Source organism: Ciconia boyciana, chromosome 1 (genome assembly GCF_034638445.1).
Source record: "Ciconia boyciana chromosome 1, ASM3463844v1, whole genome shotgun sequence".
In the NCBI taxonomy this organism is placed as follows: domain Eukaryota; kingdom Metazoa; phylum Chordata; class Aves; order Ciconiiformes; family Ciconiidae; genus Ciconia; species Ciconia boyciana.
The window spans coordinates 14,874,354-14,897,339 of NC_132934.1; the positions used below are offsets into that span (position 1 = coordinate 14,874,354).

General features: G+C 40.5%; 1 protein-coding gene across 1 annotated transcript in view; it reads right to left on the reverse strand.

The window, feature by feature from the left end:
- RELN (reelin) overlaps nt 1–22,986 on the reverse strand; it is a 293,911-nt gene that overhangs the window by 237,227 nt on the left and 33,698 nt on the right. The window contains exon 2 of the mRNA XM_072867100.1: nt 7,558–7,668. Within this exon, the coding sequence (XP_072723201.1) occupies nt 7,558–7,668 (111 nt within the window). The remainder of the gene's footprint in view (nt 1–7,557; nt 7,669–22,986) is intronic.

The following is a 22,986-nucleotide window of genomic DNA, read 5'->3' on the forward strand; positions in this document are numbered from 1 at the left end:
CAGAATCTTCTCAGAGGTATGAAATAGCAAAAAACCTGATCTGATCACTTCACAAAGTTTTACATCAGTTTTTTACTACATGCATTTTATTAAAAATTAAAATGCAATAAAAAAATTCACATTAAAATTCAATGATGCTCTAACTTTTCCCCATACTATTTTCTGACCACCCAGGGGAGAAAAACAGACGTATATAAGACCTGAAAAAACATCACTACTGAATAAATGTACTTGCTAAATTGGACCAAAATTGGCCCCAACACATCAATTAGCACTTTGGTTTTGGCTATGTAAAACTGTCTCTAAAGGCATTTTCTTGTTTAAAAACTCTAGGGGCCCCTTTACAAGCACTGCCGCACTGGAAAATGCTCCTCTGCGCCTCCAATGCAGTGACCACCTCTCATCTCATCTGCAAAGCATTTAGTGCTGCCTGTAGTGTTAAACACCCATCTGCACTCACTATTCAAAGCTAACAAATAAAAGCAACGTTACGCATGCCACACTTCTATGGAGGTTCATTCTCCTTTTCAACCTTGACCACACCGATACTAGCAGGAGCTACAGGTATATTTGAAAGGTTAAAAGCTTGAGTTATTTTACTGTCATCTTCATAACGCTCCAAAGACGTTTGAAATAATAAATTATGGAGCAGAAACCATCACTCACTTTTATGTATGTTAAATTGCGGAGTAACTCAGGGCTTCTCAGCAGATTAGGCACAATTGGATTTTGATGCCCAAGAGCTGCTGCTGCCGTGGCAGGGGGTTAGGGTAAACCTTACAAGTACAAGAGTACTTGCAGAAATGGGTGAAAGTGTTCAGGCTGATGGGACTGGGTCAAACTAGACTCAAACTAGGCCAGTTTAAGTCTTTTCTGTGTAGGCTCCCTCTCTGACTAGCTTGTTCCTCCAACCTTGGAGCATTGCTCTCTGCCTTACCCTGTTACATGTGGGCAATTTTCCTCCTCAGCAGGTAAAATACTTGGGGGGACAGTTCCTTGTTGGGTAAGCATGGGTAATTAACTGCCTATGCCATGACAATGAAAAGCTGCTGAGTTAATAAAGCTGAAACCCTTTCCATAAGGCACATATGATAGTCAACCACTTGTAGAAATGATCAACTTTTGGCAATAAAGACATTTAAGTAGTAATTAAACATTGTGACACACAAACTTTGAAAGTTTTATCATCATGGTTTCGTTACATACCATTTGCAGGGGGGAGTATCTTAAAACTAAACTCAAATGTAAACTTTCTTGACCAATGTCAGTTTGGCACCAACTCACTATTTAATTGACTGTTAACAAATTCTCCAAGATATGACTGCTATACAGATATTTTATCTTCCTGTTAATTGGTAATTATGCATTGGCAGGAAAAACAGTGTTTCTTTCCAATTATTCCAGAACTCAGTGATTATTTAAACTTTGCTAATTAGCAGCGGAGGGCTGGTACATCTTCTGGGCAAATTGTATTTGATAATCCCTATTAAAATATACATGGCAGTAGTTGACTTGTAACAAACAAACAAAAAAAAAAAGTGGCAGTTCAAAGGGTATTAGATACAGCACAAGGCAAATGGGGGCCTATTAAAATTTCCCCAACTGTTCTAATGAGAATGCCGAGGGTCATTTCTTCCTAGTTTACCATCTGTTTGGTTTCTGGCAAATATCTCCGGTGTGAAGGGAGGGTCCTGGAGCCCATTTGGCTTGTCACAAAGTAAACCAGGGATCTACACCAATTTCAGTAAGTTACAAAACTGCACTTCAAGAGTGGTAGCATGTACATAGCTGAAAACTATTTTTTAAGAGCTGGCATTTACTGATTATTCCTTACTTTTTAAAGCTGTGAACAAGCACAGAGAGGCAAAGACTGAGCAGGAAGGACCAATTTTATAGGCTTACCTAACAAGAAACATCCAACAGTTGGCCTTTTTCCATCTCCCAATGTTAGTGGGGGATATTTTCCTTTATCTGTCAAAATCTGAAAGCAAAACATTACCCCAGAACCATCAGTGTTTGAGCATAAACTGATGCCAAAACCAAGCCTCTGAAGGCTCGAAACCACATGCCCCATCCAGGAGCAGCAGGAGCCTCGGGTGCCTCCAACACCTGGTCCAGACTGATGCACCAGCAAAGCTGAGGAGCATGACCAGAGCATTTTTTGCAGTACCCTCTTGGAGATGACACTGTGGGTGCCCTTCAGCCACCCAGGCACCCCCTTTGCCCTCCTTCCTCTGGGGATGAAACCAGCAGCATCCCTAATGACACCCACCTACAGCCACTCTGCCCTAAGACTGCTTGTGACCTGTGAGCCAAAGGGGAATATGGGACCAGGGAACTACTTTTATCCTTTTCCCCACTTCCCAACTCATTCAGAGCCAGATCAAAATGATCCTTCATCTAGAAATTGAAAGGGGGTTTTGGTTTTGGTCTGCTATACAAACATGTATGTAACCAAAATACCAAGCAGAGGATTATGTGAAGGCTGCCTTAATCCCGTCAAAAGGCAATAGAATAATTTAAAAAGAAAAGACTATAAGATAAAATGTAATGCCAAGTAAATTATTTCTGGTGATTGCTCTTCCCAGGATTTCCTCTAGGAAATTTATTATTCACCATATTTTAAAGAATATTTGTAACTATTCAATTTTTTAAAAAAATCCTAGAGACTCAATGTATTACTTACAGTAGGTGTGATCAACTTCACAGTATAGAAACAAAGAATTGCAAAAGAGGAAAGAATGCAAGATGATCTTCCATATTCTGTTTTTTTGCTTTCTAGCAGATGCAGTTTCCCTGTTCAGGCACTAAAATGTTTCCAGGTAACATCACTCTCATAGCCTCTTATAAAGTAGCCCACAGAGTTAAACAAAACCTAAAATTCACCAGCAGTTTATGACCTTGCAGTAGAAAGGAGACATCTGTTTGAAAAGATAGTAAATTACAAGCTGTATAAACCTACACAGAAAATAAACCAAAAATTTTCTGTTAGCCAATTAGGCCTGGGGCAACACTTTCCAGTGTAAAGAGAGCTTTGAATCTACTCTCTCTACCACAATAGAGCCTATGGACTTTCAAAAGGACCTTTTCAATTTAGGATGAAAGGTTAATGCATATACAAATATTATCATGAAATTACTTGTTTATTCCACATTTATTAAAAGGTAAACATCAGTGTAGTAAATATGATTTTGCATAAAACTGGGTTTTTTGGGGCTTAACTATAAAGGCTTACATTTTCCACTGTAGTTTGTAAGAAACTAATTACGCCAAAGTTAAATTTTAAATAATTTGTCATGTGTGCATGATGTGAAAATCTACTGGGGAGCCAGAAAGCTTTGGGAAGAGTCCAAATTCGCAGAGATACAGTGTGACTGGCAGGTCAAAGGCAAGCTTTGATGTGCATAGCCCAGCATGTCTGTCTGCTCAACCAGCCTGTCAGCCGGGACGATCCCGTGTAATGAGACAGATTCAGGTCCTCAGCACACAGCACTCCTTATCGCTGCTGAGGGATTACGCTGTAATCTTCTCCTTTAATTGCAGAAATGATACTGTGTTCCTTGCTTTCCAGTGCACATGGCTTTGGAGGAGCTGAGCTGTATTTTCCTACTTATCCCAAGTTACAGACTGGTACCCCTACCACCCACGAAACCCATTTAACCTTAATCTCATTTGCAAGCCATCATTCCCATCAAACCCACCACTGCCTTTGTAGCTTTCTAACATTTTTTTTTAGTATTCCTGTCTCCCACTTTCCTCTTACATATTCGGAAGAAGTTAAGCAGTGAGAGCCCCTAAATGACCATATGTACATCCTGGCTGTATGGCAGGGTAGGCTTGGTGGGCTGATAAACCCCAGAGCATGGCCAGCAGATGCCCCAAGCTATTGAAAAGAGGTCAAATGCCAACAAGGACCCTCAGAGTCAAAAGCAGAAGAAGGAAAGGACACGTGGGGATGGAGAGATCCCACAGGAGTCCAAAATGCGTCTCCAGAGAGATGGGGTGTGAATGACACTGAGGGGTATCAGTGTGGCTTGAGAAGGGGGGAAATGAAGAGAGGGATTGTTCTTCAGCCTTCAGCAGGCAATGCTGAAGGACGTGGAAATGAGTCCCAGATATGCACCGCACTGAGCAGGAAAGAAGAGTGGAAATGATCCTGCAGAGATGCAACTTAGGGTATCTGTTGTATCATGGGATCTAACGAAGAAAGAAACACTATTCTTAAAAGCTCAATTTAAGGATTATTTATTTGCTAAAGGATCCTCACAGCTTGCTTAGTGAGGTTTCAAGTATACATTTATGGTTTATCCCAGTTCTAATTTTAACTTTACAGTTTTAGTTTCACCTTTATCTGAACCCAGACAATGGTTCGGCTTGGGACAAAAGATGAATATTTATGACCACTATTAAGTTTTATCCCCAAAAGCTCACTCATTTCTCCCTAAAAGAGCTGTTAGAAGGTTTCCCAAATAAAAATTTCAGCAAGTTTCATGTCAGTATAATCCCACAGAGGAAACCAGGAACTAATTCTTTGGCTACATGATATATACTGAAAGAGAAAGAAAACATAACCCTTAGAATTAACTCTGTTAGCACTAAGATATTTTATCTTTTATCTTCAAAGCTTCTTGACACGGTTAACTAGCTGTGATAACTGACAATGATTGTGTCTCCATCAAGTGACTTCCTAAACTGGGTAATTAAAAGATAATTGTAGCCACAATAGAGTAACTTATGGCACAAAAGACAGATATGTGTATGTTGGGAAGACTTCATATTGTCGGGGCAGACTGGAAGATTATGATAATCTAGCGTGACCTCCTGTGTGATGCAGACAAGAGCATTTCAATGGTAATATTTCAAGGGAGAAAAAACCATTCTTCCCTGCTCTGTAAGCAATCACTATCAACCCAATTTCAGAATATTGCTAATTCAGGTCTTAAAGGCCCAGCTTCAGCCACCCCCCACCTAATCTATGATAAACCACATAAATCTTTGAACTGAGGTCTCTGAACCTGACATAGTCCTCAACATTTTAAAAAAAAAGATTTTCCAGCAAGCTAAATCTAACCTGAACATCACCATCACTTGCTGGAAAGGAGGAACAGCTTCTTTGCTAACTGGAAATTATGACACAACAGATGGATCCAGGGTTTCTGGAGAAAGTGCTTTACGTTTTTCTTCAGAAAATGAAACAATGCACTTCCCATTACTATTTTATTAAACAATACATTAAATACAGTGGACACTACTCTCTTTTCCTACTGCAGATGGTAGATTTTAAAATATTGTTAATTTTTAAAACTACCAAATTGTTTTAAAAAGCATATCATTCACATGCTAAATGCTTTTTGGAAGAGGCCAGCCTTCTCATCTCTCACTGCAGAGTAGAGAATGGAAATGTTTATGTAGTTCTCAGTTTTGGGAGCCATGAGTACATCATTGATTGAACATTCATATAAAATTAAGTTTAAAAGCCATTGCCATTTTTCCTTCACTGTTTACTGTTCACTGTGACTGCAAAGATACTGCACAAGAGCATCAGCTCTTTCAAAATATTCAGGGTTTTTTTTCAATATATATGCAAGCTTAGGAGCTAGCAAAGAAAAAAAGCAAAATGAGATTTTTATTTAAAAAGTTGCATAACTAACAACCATAACACAACTGACCCTACAGTTTGCCTGCAGAAAGTTCAAAAGAAAGGTCATAGATGGCAGCAGTTTTTCTCTGACATGGATGAAGGCATGCTCAAGATGGAGCAGCAGACCTCCCTTGGGCATAATGTTTGAGAATTTGTATTGACAAGCAGAATGAGGTAGCTCCAACCATGCGTGACTGCTTTTGCATCTCTTTGGCTTCCGTATTTTCCCAGCCTGTAGGCTTGGCTCTTCTTTTGGTCCACAGAATGCAGCTTAGTCATTGGTTATCTTACCAGCAACTGAATGGTCAAAGTAACATATCAAGAGCTAGAAAATTACCTTTGGCAAGTTAAAAAAGGCCACGTCTTTTTTCCTGTCACACATCACATGTTACTTTAACATCTACCTCAGTGAGACACTCACTATAACAGCCCTGTTCTACAGATGAAGATACAAATTTAGGAAAAAATACAGATGTACTTTGTAAATGCACAAAGCTATTTAGGTTCTTAAAATTTTGCTTAATTTCCATTCTTACATATTTAGATGTGATTAAACATGGCTTGTATACCTTGCCCAGTGAGTTTGCCATACAGGGCCATGATTTCCCCAATGACATGGTATAAACACCTATTTTATGGCAAGATAATAACTTGCCAGTAACTTGATCATCCCAAAAATTTTACATTGATAAGTGCTTTCCTTCTCACTTACTCCATCAGATCCTGTTCATCCTGTAAAGAGTATGGTGGGAAAGGAGAAACAGCAGTACTACTTCTTCCAGAAAAGTGGATCTTTTGGTGCATTTTATGTAAGACATGAAATACCTGCAGCAGCTGTGCTCTTCCCTTTGAAAGACCAAGCAAAAGGTTTGAGGTCAATCGGTGGTACTATTCACAGAGACAAAGCCCTTCTCAAATTATTCCTCAATACAGTTTTAAATAATGTGCTATTTATGTTGCATTATTTCATTTACCAGCCAACGTATGTCTGCTGTATGACACTCACAGGCCCAGGCCACTCCTGTTTCACATGCATTATAACAGAGATAATTACTATGAAAGATTAGTACTAAGTTTATCCCTAACAGACAAATGAACATTTAAACATGCTACTGCAAGTGCAGCACAGTTGGTGTCCTATGTGACTGGTACCTATTTTTGTACCTTCACCCCAGATTGCTCGTTAGGGGTCACCGAGATCCTCCACTTGGAGGAACACAATTCTTACAATTATTTGTAAGGATATAAAAAATGCTACCAAATAACAAACTGTGGAAGGTATAGCTGTAAATTACTTGCACAAATTTAGAAGAGATTTTTCAAAAGCACTTGTCCTTAGCACAGCTGGTCTGGCTGCTACCACTGAATGCAACAGCAGAAATTGAAATATATAATAATTCTGCAAAACCTGTCCTACCCCTTTTACTACAATTCTGTTTTTCATATGTGGAAAATAATTGGTTACATAAAATACCTTAACCACTATTCTGGTTTTAAGGAAGACGCTATTGTTAAGTGAATGGAAAAAGTAGGTTGACATAAGCTCAAAGGAATCAGTTTTTCAGCCCAAGAACAGTTAGACACCTTGGGCTAAATGCTTTAGTTTATACCAAATGTCACACCATTTAGAAATGGCTATTTTAACCAGTTTAGTTGCTGAGGGTTTTCTCTCTTAAAATTCATATAATTCAGTATACCAGTACCAGGCTGACCAAAGACAAAGAAAGCAGATGAAGAAATAAAACCTGTCTAAAAGCCACCACTGCCTTATCTCATTGATTTCCGCTGACTTCCATGTATTGTTGATTACTCAACCTAAATTACCCTGTTTCAGTAACTGTGTTGTTCTTGATGTCCTCTGTACAAACAAGTGTTCATTACCCTGGGTTGCAGAATGTAAATTACACTGGACTTACCAAATCCAAAAGCACTGGAACCACCAACGCTCTGGGAAGCCTGAACACTGGTAGAGGTGTAGAGCCCAGTTACCAGTAAGCCATCAAAGAAGGTACTTGTCGAAATAGTCACTGAAATGAGAGGAATAAAATACGTGTAATTATTTATAAGCAGTACTTAAGATCCTATACTCATTCCATGAGCAGACTCTTGCACTTGAATGAGATGCCATCATTCAGTACAGCAAATTCATCTGAATTCCCTCAATACTTATGACACTTCAGTGACTTTAAATTGGCTTTCCCAGGTAATTTCCCCAAACAACTTGTTCAGCATTCAAGCTGTGTGTGCCAAGTTTCAGCCTGCTCCTGTACAGCTTCCTCAGGGTTTACTTAAAGCAAATTGACTGTTTTAGAAGTAAACGACTGGCATTTATTGGTGTTTGACTCAGCTTCTGTTCCTAAACGAATCATAAGTCAGGTACCAGTAATCATCTGCAGCAGGAACCAGACACAAATTGAGCATTACAACAGGATCTGAAATGAACATCAAAAGGGTGGTCGTGGCCGTCTCTGCTTGGGAAGTTGCCTTTGCTAGAAGCACAAAACTACACTATACACTAAATGCACAACGAGTTAGAAAAATGTAGCATTGAATTATGTGGCTTGTAAGTAGTTGCCAAGACATTAGGCTATAGTAAAAGCAGTGAAATAACCAGGATTATGGTATTGTTCTTTCTGGACTTGAAGAGTGCTAAGTTATGGTTATTATACATATTAGAGTATTATACACTTAAGTTATATGGGCGTCTGGGTCATTACAGATTATGTGTATTTAAACAACTCATTAATGTATTTTTAAGAGATTCTTAGATATTAACAGTAAAGTAATCATCGAAATAGCATCTACAAATAACACTGGAATCCACATAATCTTTACTAGAATTGACAAATCTTGCAATATTTTTTTGCTTCTTGCAAACACTAACTCTCACATTTTTACCTCGGTACCTTTCAAATTGTATCACTGTACACTTATCAGCTTCAGTGGTTCTATCTTGGAAAGACCTAAATTATTAAGTGACAGGTTTAGGTTTTTCCCATTATATAAATGCAATATCTTCTGTGGCCAGAATGACTTCTCTAATCCTACAGCAGCACGCAACCTTCTTTGCTCCATAATATTCTCCTGTCCATTTTTTTTTTAATTTAATATTCTAACATTAGGTTGCATACCTCTGAATTGAAAATCAGAACTAGGAAATTTTACAAAAAATGAATTAATTAGATAGCTTTACAATGAGGTAAATTTTCTTCTCTTTCTCTCCTCACTTTTGTTTAATATCATCCTTTTCTATATTTAATGTCTGTCTAATATCATCCTTTTCTACAATCTTTACCCATATTTAAATAAATGTGGATAAACTCCATTGCAAATCTATGGCCCACCATATAGGACTTTTTTTTTTTTTTTTAAACTGCATTACAAAGGGTGAAGAACCTGCAAGGACATCCACAATAAGGATCTCCCTGCTGAAGAAGAGACTCATGACTTGTAGCCTCACACACTGAAGATACATCGAGTCCTTAGTTACCATGCTGGTTCTGCTTTCATACTTCAATCCTTTCCCCTCCCCCTCTTAACACACAGAGATCAGTGCTTGACAGGGATTGCTGATAAACTCTGATTTCTCCCTGCATCACATTCCACCTCTCCATATTGCTCTCCCTTGCTGGAAACATCACGAGCCAGTGACTGGCCATGGAACTGAAGCAAGGCGCTGCGAGGTGACTGCTAGTACACTCCCTGGTGATACACATGCAGCAGTGAAACAGTTGCGGGTTTTTTAACCTCAACAGTCATTCAGTGTTTCGTATGGGGTGCACATTGGCTTAACTTACGATTAAATATCTAAAGAACATACAAACATTGATAGTGGCTTAATTTGTTCTGAGAAGAAGAGCAATATTTACTGTGCTTAATTTTTTCTTCAACTCTATATTTAATTATCTTCCTTTCTTTGATTCTTCAGTAGTATACTGAATAATTCCTGAATCCAACTTTTCTGCTCCCACGACTCCAAATTTCAGTGTTTTGCAATAGACACTTCCCTGAATGCAGCCACAGGTTCAGAGCCATATGCTCAATTTTTAAGAAGAGGCCACTTCTGAGATATATGTTAAAAGAACAGCAAAAGAGACTAGATTTTTTAAAAATAAAATAAGTATTATGGAGAGAAAAAGAAAATCAAACAAGCAAACAATGAATTCTTCCTGCGTTTGATGATGAAGTGGCGAATAATGCAGAACCTTTTCTTCCCTTTGTGCTTTTAAACCAACAAAGAGGAAAAACATATGTTGAAAAAATATGCCTATGCGTTATTTTTGAAGACTTGGCAAAACAGTCAGTGAAAAGCATTGATAGAAGGGCACCGGGCCAGTACTTTGCTGCCATTTTGTTTCCCTGTGGGGAAGCATCTTATTCTTTACTGAATAGGATATAATGCAAAATCCTACTGTGAACAGGTGACCAGTTTCTCTCTGGGAAAGAAGTGATATTTTACAATGTCTGTATTTAATTTTGGACATATTTGTGATTGTCAACCCTCATTTTACATAAGCATGTAATAGGTGAATTTTTATTGTTGAAAAATTTCCAACACAGTATGGCTCCCTCATTAAGCCTCTGGGAAACTGCACAATGCCTCTAGCACATTTTTTAAAAACAGAGCACTAGGCTGTTATTATACACATGTCATATGTTTCAGAATAATTTCATAGTTCTTCAAGAGGAAAAAAATTAATCATGACATTCTCAGTGATGATTTTTTTCTCTACCCAGTGGTGAAATACATCAAATTCCCATAAAATGAAAGAAAACACACACCATGCCAAGTGTTAATGACCAAGAACAGGAAAGCTGTGCTAATGCATGGCCCAGCAACAGGACCATGATTTTATGTTGGGACTAGGGCTTGTTACTGAAGGCTCTCAGCTTCTCCTTCCAACAGCAACAAGGAGATTCCTCTGAGATCCCCTCTGCCAGGCTTTGTTTCTGCCTTTGCACTGGCTCACACCATATGCAGTTGATGCCAAATATTCAGCGCTTCAGGAGTGAGCGCTGAAGCCAAGACCCACCTGGACCTTGGAAAACATCTGGAGGGGCACAGCTGCACGGGGCACCTGGGGCTGGGCACGAAGGGGGGCCCTGGCACAGCCCCACCACCCACCCCACGGTACCCAATGGGCGACACAGCAGTGAGTCTCCTCTACAACGAGTCCAACCAGGCTCTGCCCCATCCTCCACAACACCCTTCCTTTGGAGGAGAATTTGGGTGAGTGAAGAAGGGAGGAGCCCTTCCAAGCCCTGGGGACCACTCAGCTGGGCAGGGGGGGATGCCAGACCCTGCCACCCCCGCAGAGCAGCACCCCGTGGCCAGCCCTTCTGGATGCTGCACCGGGGCAAGTGGGAGCCCTGGCTTCACCTGCCTCAGCCCTCACACCAGGAACGGTAAGGGAGCTTGTGAGAGAGCCCGTGGGAGCAGGGAGCCCACGGCACAGATGTAAGTAGGAAGCCCTCGGCTGCCTTGATATAGCCCAGTGAGAGGGACTGAGAACATCTTCCCAAGAAATACAGGAGGGCTGCAATGGGAACAACCTACTGATCAGGCAACAGCACACTGCAAATATTAGAGGCAAAGCTGATAGCAGCTACTTTAAAAGTTGCCCAACATTTCTTTCTATTTTCAGTTCCTGAGATCTTTGCCAATTTTTACCCTCTTGGGCTTTTTAGTTTTGTTTTGGTTGGTTTTTTTTTTCATGGTAAGTGTCTGCCTCAGACTGATTTAATTATTTAAGGGAGGAGGAATTTCAGTCAAAACACTTATTCGTTTCTGAGATGAGGTTAGAGAAAAATGTTCTGTTGCCCTGGCTGAAAAATTCCAGTGTCCTTTGCTTTCAGCAGCTCTTCCACTCTGAAGTGTGAGAGCTGTCGTCCAAGTTTGGACAAATTATATTTTATATATATACACACACAAAAATAATAATAAAAAAAATCAGAGTTCACACATGCTCAACAGAGACATTTTCATTTTTAGCATCTAAATATTTCTGGAGATTCTGTCCTCATTTAGCACTCTTAGAGCACTCGCTGACTAATAGAGCTCACTGAAAAAAGTCCCATGAAATATATTTTAGTCCAGCTGTACTGCTTTGTTGAAGCAGAAGTGCTTTGTGGAGATATCAGTTCTGATGGTGTTTTGATCTGGGAAGTTTCTGTGTTTTAAAGCAGAAAGTCATGTCTGCTGGTTGGAAAGAAAGGGATCTTAATCAAAAGCCTAAGCCTTCTGATGAGAAAACATCAATTCAGCAGAATCTCACTTCTCAAAAAGCTGCAAAATGTGCAAAATGCCACAAAAATGAAGTTGCTCCTAAGGTTTGACCAACATCACCCCCAATAACTTAAACCAAGGAGACACAAAAGCAGATCTGAGGGCAAGGGGACAGTGAGTGAACTGGGATGGGGAAGGTGGCAATGCTGGAACCAATACAGGGAATAGGGGAAGAGAGACTTTTTGGAGAAGAACTGGGGAGCGATGGGGAAGAGGGGACTACAGCTGGGTAAAGCTGCAGATAGAAGGTGATGGAAAGGAGATGGGATGTGCAGCTGTGGCCTGGGAACACTGGAGGAGATGTTCAGAACAAGGGACTCGCACAGTGACCAGGGAGGGAGACCAGGCACAAAACCACCTGTAAAAGGCAACAGCAAAGTTTGGGTCAGCCTCACACTCTGGTTGACAGCCTGAGGGCAACCCACGATGACCTCTTACTCCGCCTTCTGAATCGAGTGAGCAGTGTTTCCATGATGGATATGAAACCTTCCTGTCCATGAATCACGTGGATAGGAATACATGGGTTAGGTGCATAACTTCAGTTTACTTTGTAAAAGCCTAGGAAATGGCTCTATGAAAAAAATCATATCAGGGCTGGGAAATAACACAGAAGTAGCCTCTGGTGCCACTTTGCCCTACCCTTCTTTCTGTCCTATGGTTGTGGTCAAATAAACTTTTTTGAAACAACTATTTTTCTGAGAATCATCAGTTCAGTTCAATTTTCCACCAAAAAAAAATGTGGAAAGTTGCTGACTGCAACTCCCTGCACGCTCAGCACATACACACTGCTGTGCTCGCCTAGTCACTACAGAGACCGGCTAAGTGAGCGGGCAGGCTGGCCTCATCCTGCCAATGCCACGCATCTCCAGGGAGCTTTGGGTGCTACGTCCTTGGGAACAGAGGGGATGTGGCAGCCTCGCTTCGGAGACGCCTCGCGCTTCCCACAACAGGTTTCTGCGAGAGCCCCGGAGTTGGTGCCTCCCGTGGGACGAGGAACAGCGGTGCCTCTGGCGATGCCGGGAGCTGACATGATGCCGGGAGCCTCGAGGAGGAAGCGGGTCAGGAAGAAGGAGGCTAGCAAGGATGCTGCTGAAATTATACCACAGGTGGAGGTAGCAGCATAATAGAAAAGACAAAGTGGGTTTTGAACTGTAGTTATTTTCCGATATTTCTGAGAGACTCATGCTATTCTTATGAACATCTTTTTCACTGTGTTTCCAGTGTTATATGCTACACATAATATATAAAATATTATAGAAATCTATTAATCTGTGTAAGTAATTGCATAAAATTTGCCTTACATTCTCTTGAGGGACTGATTTACTCTCTGAAAAGATAGCTGCATTTTGACTGACACTAAAAATATTCAACATAGTACAGTTAATGCATCTAAACTGTAAAGGCAGGTGGAGGAAGGGGATCATCTCAGGAGATACCTGCCACTGACAGGTCTTACCAAATTTGGCTGCTCTTCAGCATCAGCTAAATATCACCAGGAGGGCTGATATATACAGAAATTCCACAGAATTTGCAGCTGCTGTGGATGACACCGAGTTTAAAAACTTTAAGGCAAGGAGAAGGACTAGATGTAAAGATACAGCTATGACACATGAAACAGCATGAGTGGAGATTTAACAGAGTTCACGAAAGAATTAATAAAGGCAAAAACCTTTTAAGCCCTGTGTACTGTTTATGATGTGAGTCAGACACATAGCGGCTGTATAAGAGAGCACTTTTGTATACCATGAAGAAAACAGAAAATAAGTTTGGTATGTGAAATGGGATCACTGCAGACAACGAACTTCCGAAAATGAGACTTCCCTCCATCAAAGCAAGGACAGGCATTTTTTTAGGTTCTTCTCAAAGTCGAAGCCAGTTCCTTATAATACTGTAATATTGCATCTTTGCACACCTGAGCCATAGCTGGAAACTTCCCTCTTAGGACGTAAATTATTTATACTGAAGTCATTAAGTTTTTTGCTTGACTCCTCAAAAAACATATCAGTCCCTAAGTAATGCAAGTCAGGTGTGCAATGGCACTGTTCAGAGAGGCCTGTGTTCCTTCACAGTGTCATGGCTTTCACAGGAGACTGCAAAAAGAAATGGAGACTAACATCAAATACAGCAAAGGCTATCAATATCACACTACATTCAGAGCCAAGCAGAGCTTAACACTCCCTAGAAGAGCCAGCAGTGGGAATGCAATCCAAGGGCAGTGTACATGGGACCACCCGAGCTCACGTGCTTGCGTGCAAACACTGACTTCCCTTATACAGCTCAGAAGATCAGGAAGAGCTCATTCCTGATCAAATTCACCCGGGAGACCAGCACAGAGAGAGTCCATCCTCTGAGTATCATTTTCTGCTGCCTTATCGGCAAATACTGAGTTTGGTTAAACTCTACCCATGCCACTCCTGTAGGCACTGGGCACACGGCATGCCAGGAGGATGACAACAGGCACACCAAGGCTAGCACACCTTCACCTAAACAACATCTCTGACTAGCATCTGGAAGTGGTCACAACTATTGTTTAAAAACACCTGGTATATAGTGTGCTACCACCTCGTGCCAGAATTGTCATCTGGTGCTGCATGTTCTCTCTGCAGATGAGAGAGGCACCAGCTCATTGCAGCAGGCAGGGCAGAGACAGCTCTGCCATTAGCACGTTCCCACCACACCACCGGGACTGGCGAGAAGTCACCCCGCAGTAGGGTCTCATGCTGCCCCCAGCACCAGCCTTGCCAGCTCAGAGATGGAGCGGGGATGGGGGAACGAACAGCAGCCCAGCGAGCACAAGGAGCTCTGGCAGAGGCACATGCCATGGCTGGCTGCGTCTCAGTATCTCTTGGCCAACATGACCCGATCGAAAGCCCACACTGGGCTCCTCCTGTTCCGAATTTTTCCTCTCTGGCTTTGCTCATAATGGCTTTAAAAGCAGAAATGAAGTGGTGCCCCCAGAGTGGATTTCTGGACTCATTACCTGCAGTCCCAGCAAGTTGGGAAGTGTTTGTGCAAAAGATGAACCAACACATGGAAGATGTTCTTCATCCCTTCCCAAGCTGGTCCCCTCTTTTAGGCAATGGTACCTTTATGCTACCACCATGCAATGCCAAACACAAGTGGCCCAAGTGTAAACCCATCCTGGCATGTAGTGCTGTCTTACAGGGCACAGATAATACTAAGTCCAAATCCTTAAAATACCAGATCACCCCTGAAATGCCAACTACAGACGAAATGGCTAGTAAGAAGAGAATAAGCTCTGATGCCTTATTTAAAGGTGCACTGTTTACACACCGCAGTGACAAGAAATCTATAAATACTCAAGTAGAGTCTTAGAAGTATGCATTCAAAATAGTGTGCTGATAAATGTATTTGTAAATTAATGGTGGAGTGTGCATTGTTACAAGAATACAGAAACTGTATACACTTAATTGCACTCAGAACCCTATTAGTAAAAAAGAAGGAATTTTTAAGAAATAGTGACGTATATGTTGACATCAAACTAACCTTTACTGCTCACAGAAATACTTTGCTTTCAAAAGAAACCAAAATCTAGGAATTCATATTTATGCAGCAATTTCAGATACGAATGCCAGACAGATACCCAAGAACAGTGTGAATCACAAGTCTACACCTCATCCAGCAAAAACAAAAGCAGAAAACCCATGGGATTCTTACTCATACTGGTTTTGATTTTCCCCAGGTAGGTGGGAGAAAACAAAAATGAAAGACATTTCAGCATGGTTGAATACATAGACATGGGTGAGGGACAGCACTTTTACAACTGAAAATGTTCTCAGTTAAGTAACGGTTTTCTAAAGCCCACACCAAAGCACCAGCCTCGCAACAGCACACCAGTGAACTTTTGTTGAAGGTGGACTGATGGCATGTTGAATAGCACCATCTCTAACCTGTGATGCCTTCACCAACAACTCCAGTTACCAACAGCTCTTGGGAGGAGGGGAGTAAAAATGCACAAGTTTTGAACCTTGCTCTAGACAGCTTAAAATCAGATCTAGTATTGCTTTGCGTTACAGTACTGGTTTCAGTGGTTCTGCCCCATGCTCCATCAAATCTCTTTGTCTCCATAGTTTTTCAATTCCTTTCCTAAATTGGTAATGAGCAACAGAGAACTGAAAATAGATTGCAGATGTGTGGCAAGTTGTCAGTAATGTGATATACAGAGACATCATTTGTCATTGATGCAAAGAGTAGCCTATCAGCCTTGTGAAAGAACTATTTGCAGAGACACTACTTATAACATCTTTTTGAAAGTTCATAACAAGACAGTGATAATGACATCAGCAGCAATATAACCAGAGTTTATTCTTATATTCCTAAACTACAAAGGATTGGTCACATTTTTTATAAGCTCTGAGATGCTTCAGAGCCTGCATCTCACTAAAAGTGAAGACTCTAAAGCTTAGACCTGTGGACAGACTCAGGCACCTAAAACAGGTGCATGATTCCAAAATTAGACCCAAGAGCCTGACTTCTCATGCATCAAAATCCCTAACTTAAATATGTTTCTGACCATACCCAAAGACACTGGAAACTTGGCCATGCTGAGCAGCAAGGTGCTTCATTCCAGCTGGCATCACCAAACATGCTGGCACAGCCCAGAGACCTGGCAGAGGCGGGATAAGACTGGCCCCTGCCATAGCAGCCTGCTTCCTGACCAACAGATGGCTAACTAAGGCTCCATCTAGGTAAGAGCATTCAAACCTGAATTTGCCAAGCAAATATCCTAAAATATTTTAAACCCCAGTGTCTGTGTGGCCCAGCCACTGTCCCTCAGCTGCAGGCATTGCGTTTTGTATGGGAAAAGTGAATACCAGCTGGCACAGAGAGAGGCTTGTTCTGTATTCCTGCAGTTGGGGCAGCCTTCTTGGAAGGAGGAGATGGAGGTTTCAGTCAGTGGCCCAGTGAATATGTGCTACTGCTATATAAAGCTCCTGAGAACATCATATCTATTTATGTCACCCCATTTAGCCTGTAAATCTCACCCTAATGTTGATGTCTAAAACAGGCCAGATGAATCACACTCAAGAAATGCCTGATTCTCCCCACTGACTATAAAGGGAGCCTAGTCTGTAAAGCTCAGCTATAGATGTCAACACCGAAGATGTCCAAACTGAGATAAATCCCACCAAAAGCCACGCACACAGAGTAACCTCATTATCCAGCTTCTATTTAAATGTCCAACTATTACCCACATCAGAGGGAGCTGAGCAGGAATTAAGCATCCCAGCACCCAGAGCTCACCCGAGGACATTAGAGACAATTACTATCTTTATCTTCTTTCTTGTGCCATGCCAAATATATCATTAATGCTTAGCAACTTAGCAAGCACTGTTGTAGTACCGAGAAGCTCCAAAGGATATCAGTAAACGTCTGTTACTTCATTTGATAACTCAATCAGCCCTGAACAGCATTAATGAAGTTTAAGCAGTAAAAACAATCTGGATAGGAAGCAAAATCTGTTTCACAAAAATGTACATCAGCTATGTCTCTAAAAATGGTGTCTAGCAGAAGCTGCCAAGTCAAAATTCAACCACTGAATTATATTGCATACTATAGCCAAAACAAGAATGATCATATAAACACTATTTCCAATAATGATTAATGAGGACAGCCATTTATAGTTTCAGTTTATGTAACACAAACCCAATCATATTATTTGTTAAAATTCACCTCTGTGCAACAAAATATTGTTAATATGAGTTAGTAGCATAACATAACAGCTGGCAACATACGCACTAACAGTATGTACGTGATGGTTGGACTTAAATAATTGTGAAACGTGTTTTGCCAGTCATAGTGTATGATTTCTCTTATCCCAGGAGCAGATGGCAAGAGTACCAGGGTCATTCCTAGACCTCACCAGCTACAAAGGGTATGAAACAAGCCTGGTCACTGATCTACATTTGAACAGTTTTGTGTCTTTATTCAGCAACCACCAATCTCCTTATTAAGTTTCAAATTCAAATTTTGTCATGCTTCTATGAAATGCAGCAACGTAAGGTTTTCCTTAAAAACAGATTAAACGTTATTGTGATTACCTTTTTATTACTCTAAGCCTGAGAATATTGACCTCCGTTTTGAAGCCTAACCTTATTTTTCATGCCTTTCAAGTTTATGTGAGGTTGCCTGTTTGATACCCATACATGAAAATTTCATATTGTTGGCTGTGCTCTCAATAAATTATTTAGAAGGTCTGAACATTACTGCAGCGTTCAGATTTTCAGAAGAGTTTACTAAATCCCTTTATTCTGCTGTCCTCAAAAGACAAACAACTACTCAATACCCAACTAACAATAGCATTAAAAAATAAAATGAAGGCTGGCTTGGAAGAGAGTATAATTATCTACTGGGAATTTATTATAAATCAGTAGTATCTAAACATTTGCAAGAACTTTTGTCTTAATTTTAGCTAAGGAAGCATGCCAACTAAAACCAGGATGTTGAACATATTTACCTCAGGCTAAAAGAATACAAATCCTTATAGACACATGAATTATGATAAGCAAATATAGTGAAGTGTATGAGTTCCAGTGATACTGGAGAATAAGGAAACATCTACAAATCAAAATACACACATGCAGTGTTCTTCTGTAACTACTCATCTGTAATATAAAATACAGCCCTAGACAAATATAAGACAACAGGTCTATCTTTTCCTAAACATCCTGAAAGAAATTCCTTACAGCTTGTATCTTCCAATTACATTCCTTATAGATTAAAAAAAAAAAAGAACAAACAGGTCAGCTTCTTCCTTGCTTTAGAACTTCTTTACTTTGCCCTAGAAACATATCGAAACCTTAAACACAGCCCACTGAAGGCCTGCTTGTTACTCTCAAAGTGTGTAAATAATGTTTATCCAAGTCCTAATGTACTGCAAAGTTATACTGGTGCATTATAAAATTTAATACCTATTTTCTAGTACCAGTGCAAGTGTGACAGTGATTGCAAATGCACACAACCTGTGTTGACTACTTTCAAAAACTTTCAACACGGGATTTTCTTAACATGTTCTAGAGAGCAGAAGTTCTGAATCAGAGCATCTTTAGCTGGTGTGAAGTACGAGAGTTCAGATGCTAAAATTCACTTCAGCCAGGTGCCTCTTGAGGCACTCCAAGGAGAACACAGGAAGGCAGCAAGTACAGCACAGGTCAAGTGCCAAGCTCCTGCCCTTGTGGGCTGGCAGGCAGGGGCTGGGGATGCTGTACATTATTGCAAACAGCACTACACACGTATTTAGGTAACTGAATTGTCCCATTGAGCTGGCCAAAAGTCCCTTCCAACCTAGTTGTCCTGACCCCAGCCAGCTGCAGATGCTTTGAGAGGAGTACAAGAAACGGGGTGTGTGGAGAATGAGCCCTGCATCCCCTCCACATACGCTTCCATCTCTAGGTACCCTGGGTTGTGACGTATAATAGTCATCAATGAACCATTAAGTATCCATTTAAATAACTGTATCTGTACTTTTACAGCTTCGGGTGGCAAGGAGCTCCAAGATTTAATAATATACAATGTGTGAAGATGTTTTCCCTTTATTTTTTAAGCTCTCTTTTCTGTAAATTCTTGCATTTTAAGTAACAGTGAAACATCTTTGCTTTACTAACAGCATTCATTTTCTGACATTGAGGAAACTAAAGTAAGTTTCCCATTACACCAGAAGATGTTTCCTCTCTCTCGTCATCTACTTTTACTATGAGTTTTCCAAGCAGAGACAACCAGATCTGCCCATAACACTGAAATCTGGGCATATCATTGTATTGCACACTCGGTGGCAAAATGATGCTGGCCGTTTGACTCTTCACTCCTTCCCTCACAATTCCTAAGGTTCAATTTGACTTTTTTTTTTTTTTTTTGACTCAAGCTTAGCACTGAGGTGATATATTTTGAGACTCACTGGCAATATCCTGTCCCACATACTCTGCATTATTTTTCCCTGTGTTCCCACATACACACACCTCTTCTTTGTAATAGTAACACAGTTAGCCTTATATTTGACTGCTTTGAACAGTATGGTATATGATGCTGTTACCTTGCTATTAAGCCCCCATGACCACTTTGACGACTCTTAACTTCAGGCATCAAGCCATCACACTGACATTTCTTCCTCATCAGCCTCAGTCCTCCCTCCTCACAGTAGATTCCTTGTGTGACATAATTCAGGTGAAATTTGGCATACTTTTATAGTTTAGATCATGAACAAGAGAGAGCAATAAAGTTTCTGACTCCATTTATCTTTAATATATTTGTGCTTATCTTCCTTAAACCAGAGCTTAACATGATTGCTTAATGGACTGCAGTAATAAGAGACCTTAAATAACCTGGTGCTTTGCAGTCTAAATACGTTGGGCATCCAATATAGCAGCGGCACATTGGATGTGCAGATTTTTGTTTTAATACCAGACTGGGGATTCATCTACCTGGACATGAGTGTGCAGAACATCATCCTCCTCACCCAAATTGCTCATCTCAGAGTAATTTCTATACAACAGATCTACCAGCAGAGTCAGCAGTGTCTGTGTCGCAGCCTGCCCAGCCCCAAAGTAGATACCGAGTCAGGCTCTGGGTATAGGTCCCTGGGGAGCAAGGGGCTGAGAGTGCACAAGAGTCCTGATAAGAAGGGTAAAAGTAAAGAAACTGGGTACAGAAAAGTAAAGACTGAAATGCACTGAGAATTGCTGAGAACCATGAGCAGAAGAGGTAGGACCAAAATACATGATGCTGATTATTATGGGAACAGGGCACAAGAGTTTAAAAATGTGATTTAATTTTGTATGTGTGATTCATGCAACAAAATAACTCTGCTTAAGCAGAGTCCCTCATTTAGTTAGTGCAGAATGCTATAAAAAAAAATAGCTAGACAAGCCTCATCTATAAATTGGAATAAAACTACAAAATAGCCTAGAGATTGATTGACATTTTAAGTTAAAGTGGACAGGACGGAGAAAATGAAGATTCATATGGGAAAAATATAGTAGGGTTTATACTAAATATAAAGTAGTATTTGTACTGAATTCTGGCATATGAGTGATGACTGGACTGTAACAAATGTTAATATAATCCTTTGACCATACATGGTGTATTAATATTGCAAGGTCTAATCAATGAAAAATATTTATTTCCAAATCAGGATAACATGGAAAAGAATCTGGAAAAAAAAAAAGAACAAACGTTCACTAGTCCCTTGACATTTAAAAACACACCTAATGAAAATTGAGTCAAAGTAATGAAAATAATGTGCTTAAGAAATAAAATTCCTAAAATAAGAGCAATATTAAAGCTCAGTCACATCTGTTTGCCTTATCTTTATGGATATGTGGCTAAATGGGTCAGAGGCAGAGATGGTCACAGTAATACAATACATACGCTTATCCTTTACAATGCGATTCTTTACAGTGTGGTTTGTAAAGGCTGAGCATGCCAAGTAATTGATGGCTACCCCACTAAGGGTATGACTGTAGGTATATCATTTTATGGCGAGTGGTTTGCTCTTTGTGTTAGGTTTGCTGTAATGGTGAGCTACTGAGCAAGAAAGACGGAGGGCTGGAACAACAGGACTGCGGCAGGTTGTGATTAGGAAACATTTGGCAGGGCTCTGGGGGAAAATCCACAAATTGCCTTCTCTCTATTTTGCTTGGGCAAAGGACTGAATCTGAAGATAAAAGGGGTCCCTTCCAGACTCCTGTTTCTAGACACTTCCTAACAGATGCTTTGCCACCTTTCAACACTCACAAAAAATCTGAGCCCAACATTCTGATAAAGCAAAGCCTTGCACACACAGAAAAAAATGACTGCATGATGACTTTTGTTGGATGAACTTGTCATTATCATTTTGTTGCTTGTTAAATACTTTATATACACAGCTAATTCCCAAATGGTCACTTTCTGTTCTTAAAAAAAAAAAAAAAAAGGAACAGGATGGTTCTTGTCCTGGTGTGCACAACTATCCCAGATAATACCAGTACCAGAAATTCCCCAAGCAGCTAACAGATTTTTAACAATCAGTTCATGTCCTCTTTCCATGCTGAAATTCTTTCTACTCCGCACATCCCAATGAAAGAGATAAGTATTCACAGCCATGTCCCTGCTATGACTCATATCTTGTTAGAGCAGAAACAGACACTTGGCTCTCTGGAAAAAAAATCCCACAGCTGCCTGCCTTGGTTTGCTGTAAGCCTACAGCTCCCCAGGTTGTACGCCGATGTGTCACAGAGGTCTTCATGTCCCACAGGAGACAATTACTAAGAAACTCCAGAATAAGTGATGCTCTGCATATTATTATAGGAGGGTGGCAAGGGCTAAAACGGTAAATATGCTAACCCTAACGTTTCAATGTAGCCTTGACAGTTTTCATGCAAGGAATCGGCAGAGCAACTTCATGTCATAGTGATAGTGCTCAGAGCAGATATGCCTTAGGCAGAGACGTGAGTCAGTTGGGTGGAACGGAGCTACGGCATACCTCATATTTAAGGGCTGTGCTGTTGGGAGCATGCAACTTGTGCTCTTTGGCAGTAGAGGGTTTGAAGAGGACTGCGACTAATGTGGCAAATGGGTGGGATATCACGTGGCATCTTCTGTTACTATGTTGACAAATGCTTATTTGAGATTAAAAATTTCCATTATTTCATGCCAATTTGAAAAGGCTCAAAAAGCACAGTTACACCCTTGGAAAGTCAGCTACCTGGCAAACTGAGATGTATGACTACCACAGCCACTCTCCTAGAGAAGAGGTGGTTAGTAACAGGAAGAACTAAATTAATTGCCAGAATAACTTGTACTGGTATCTTCAACAAGAAGCCAAGCTAGCCAAGAGCCAAAACTAGCATATCTGTGCCAGATAAAACACGAAGATGCTTTTATCTTCCCAGCCTTTCTTCTTCAGTTTGTCAATGAAAATTTTAAGAGTAAAACCAAGAAAGCAATATGCCCCTCAAAAAAAAGTGGCAAAGTTAGTCAAGTGTATTTGATGCAAACATCACTGACTGGACAAATGCAACGTAACATTGGGAATGCAGTTAAATCCATAGACCCTAACTGGTCA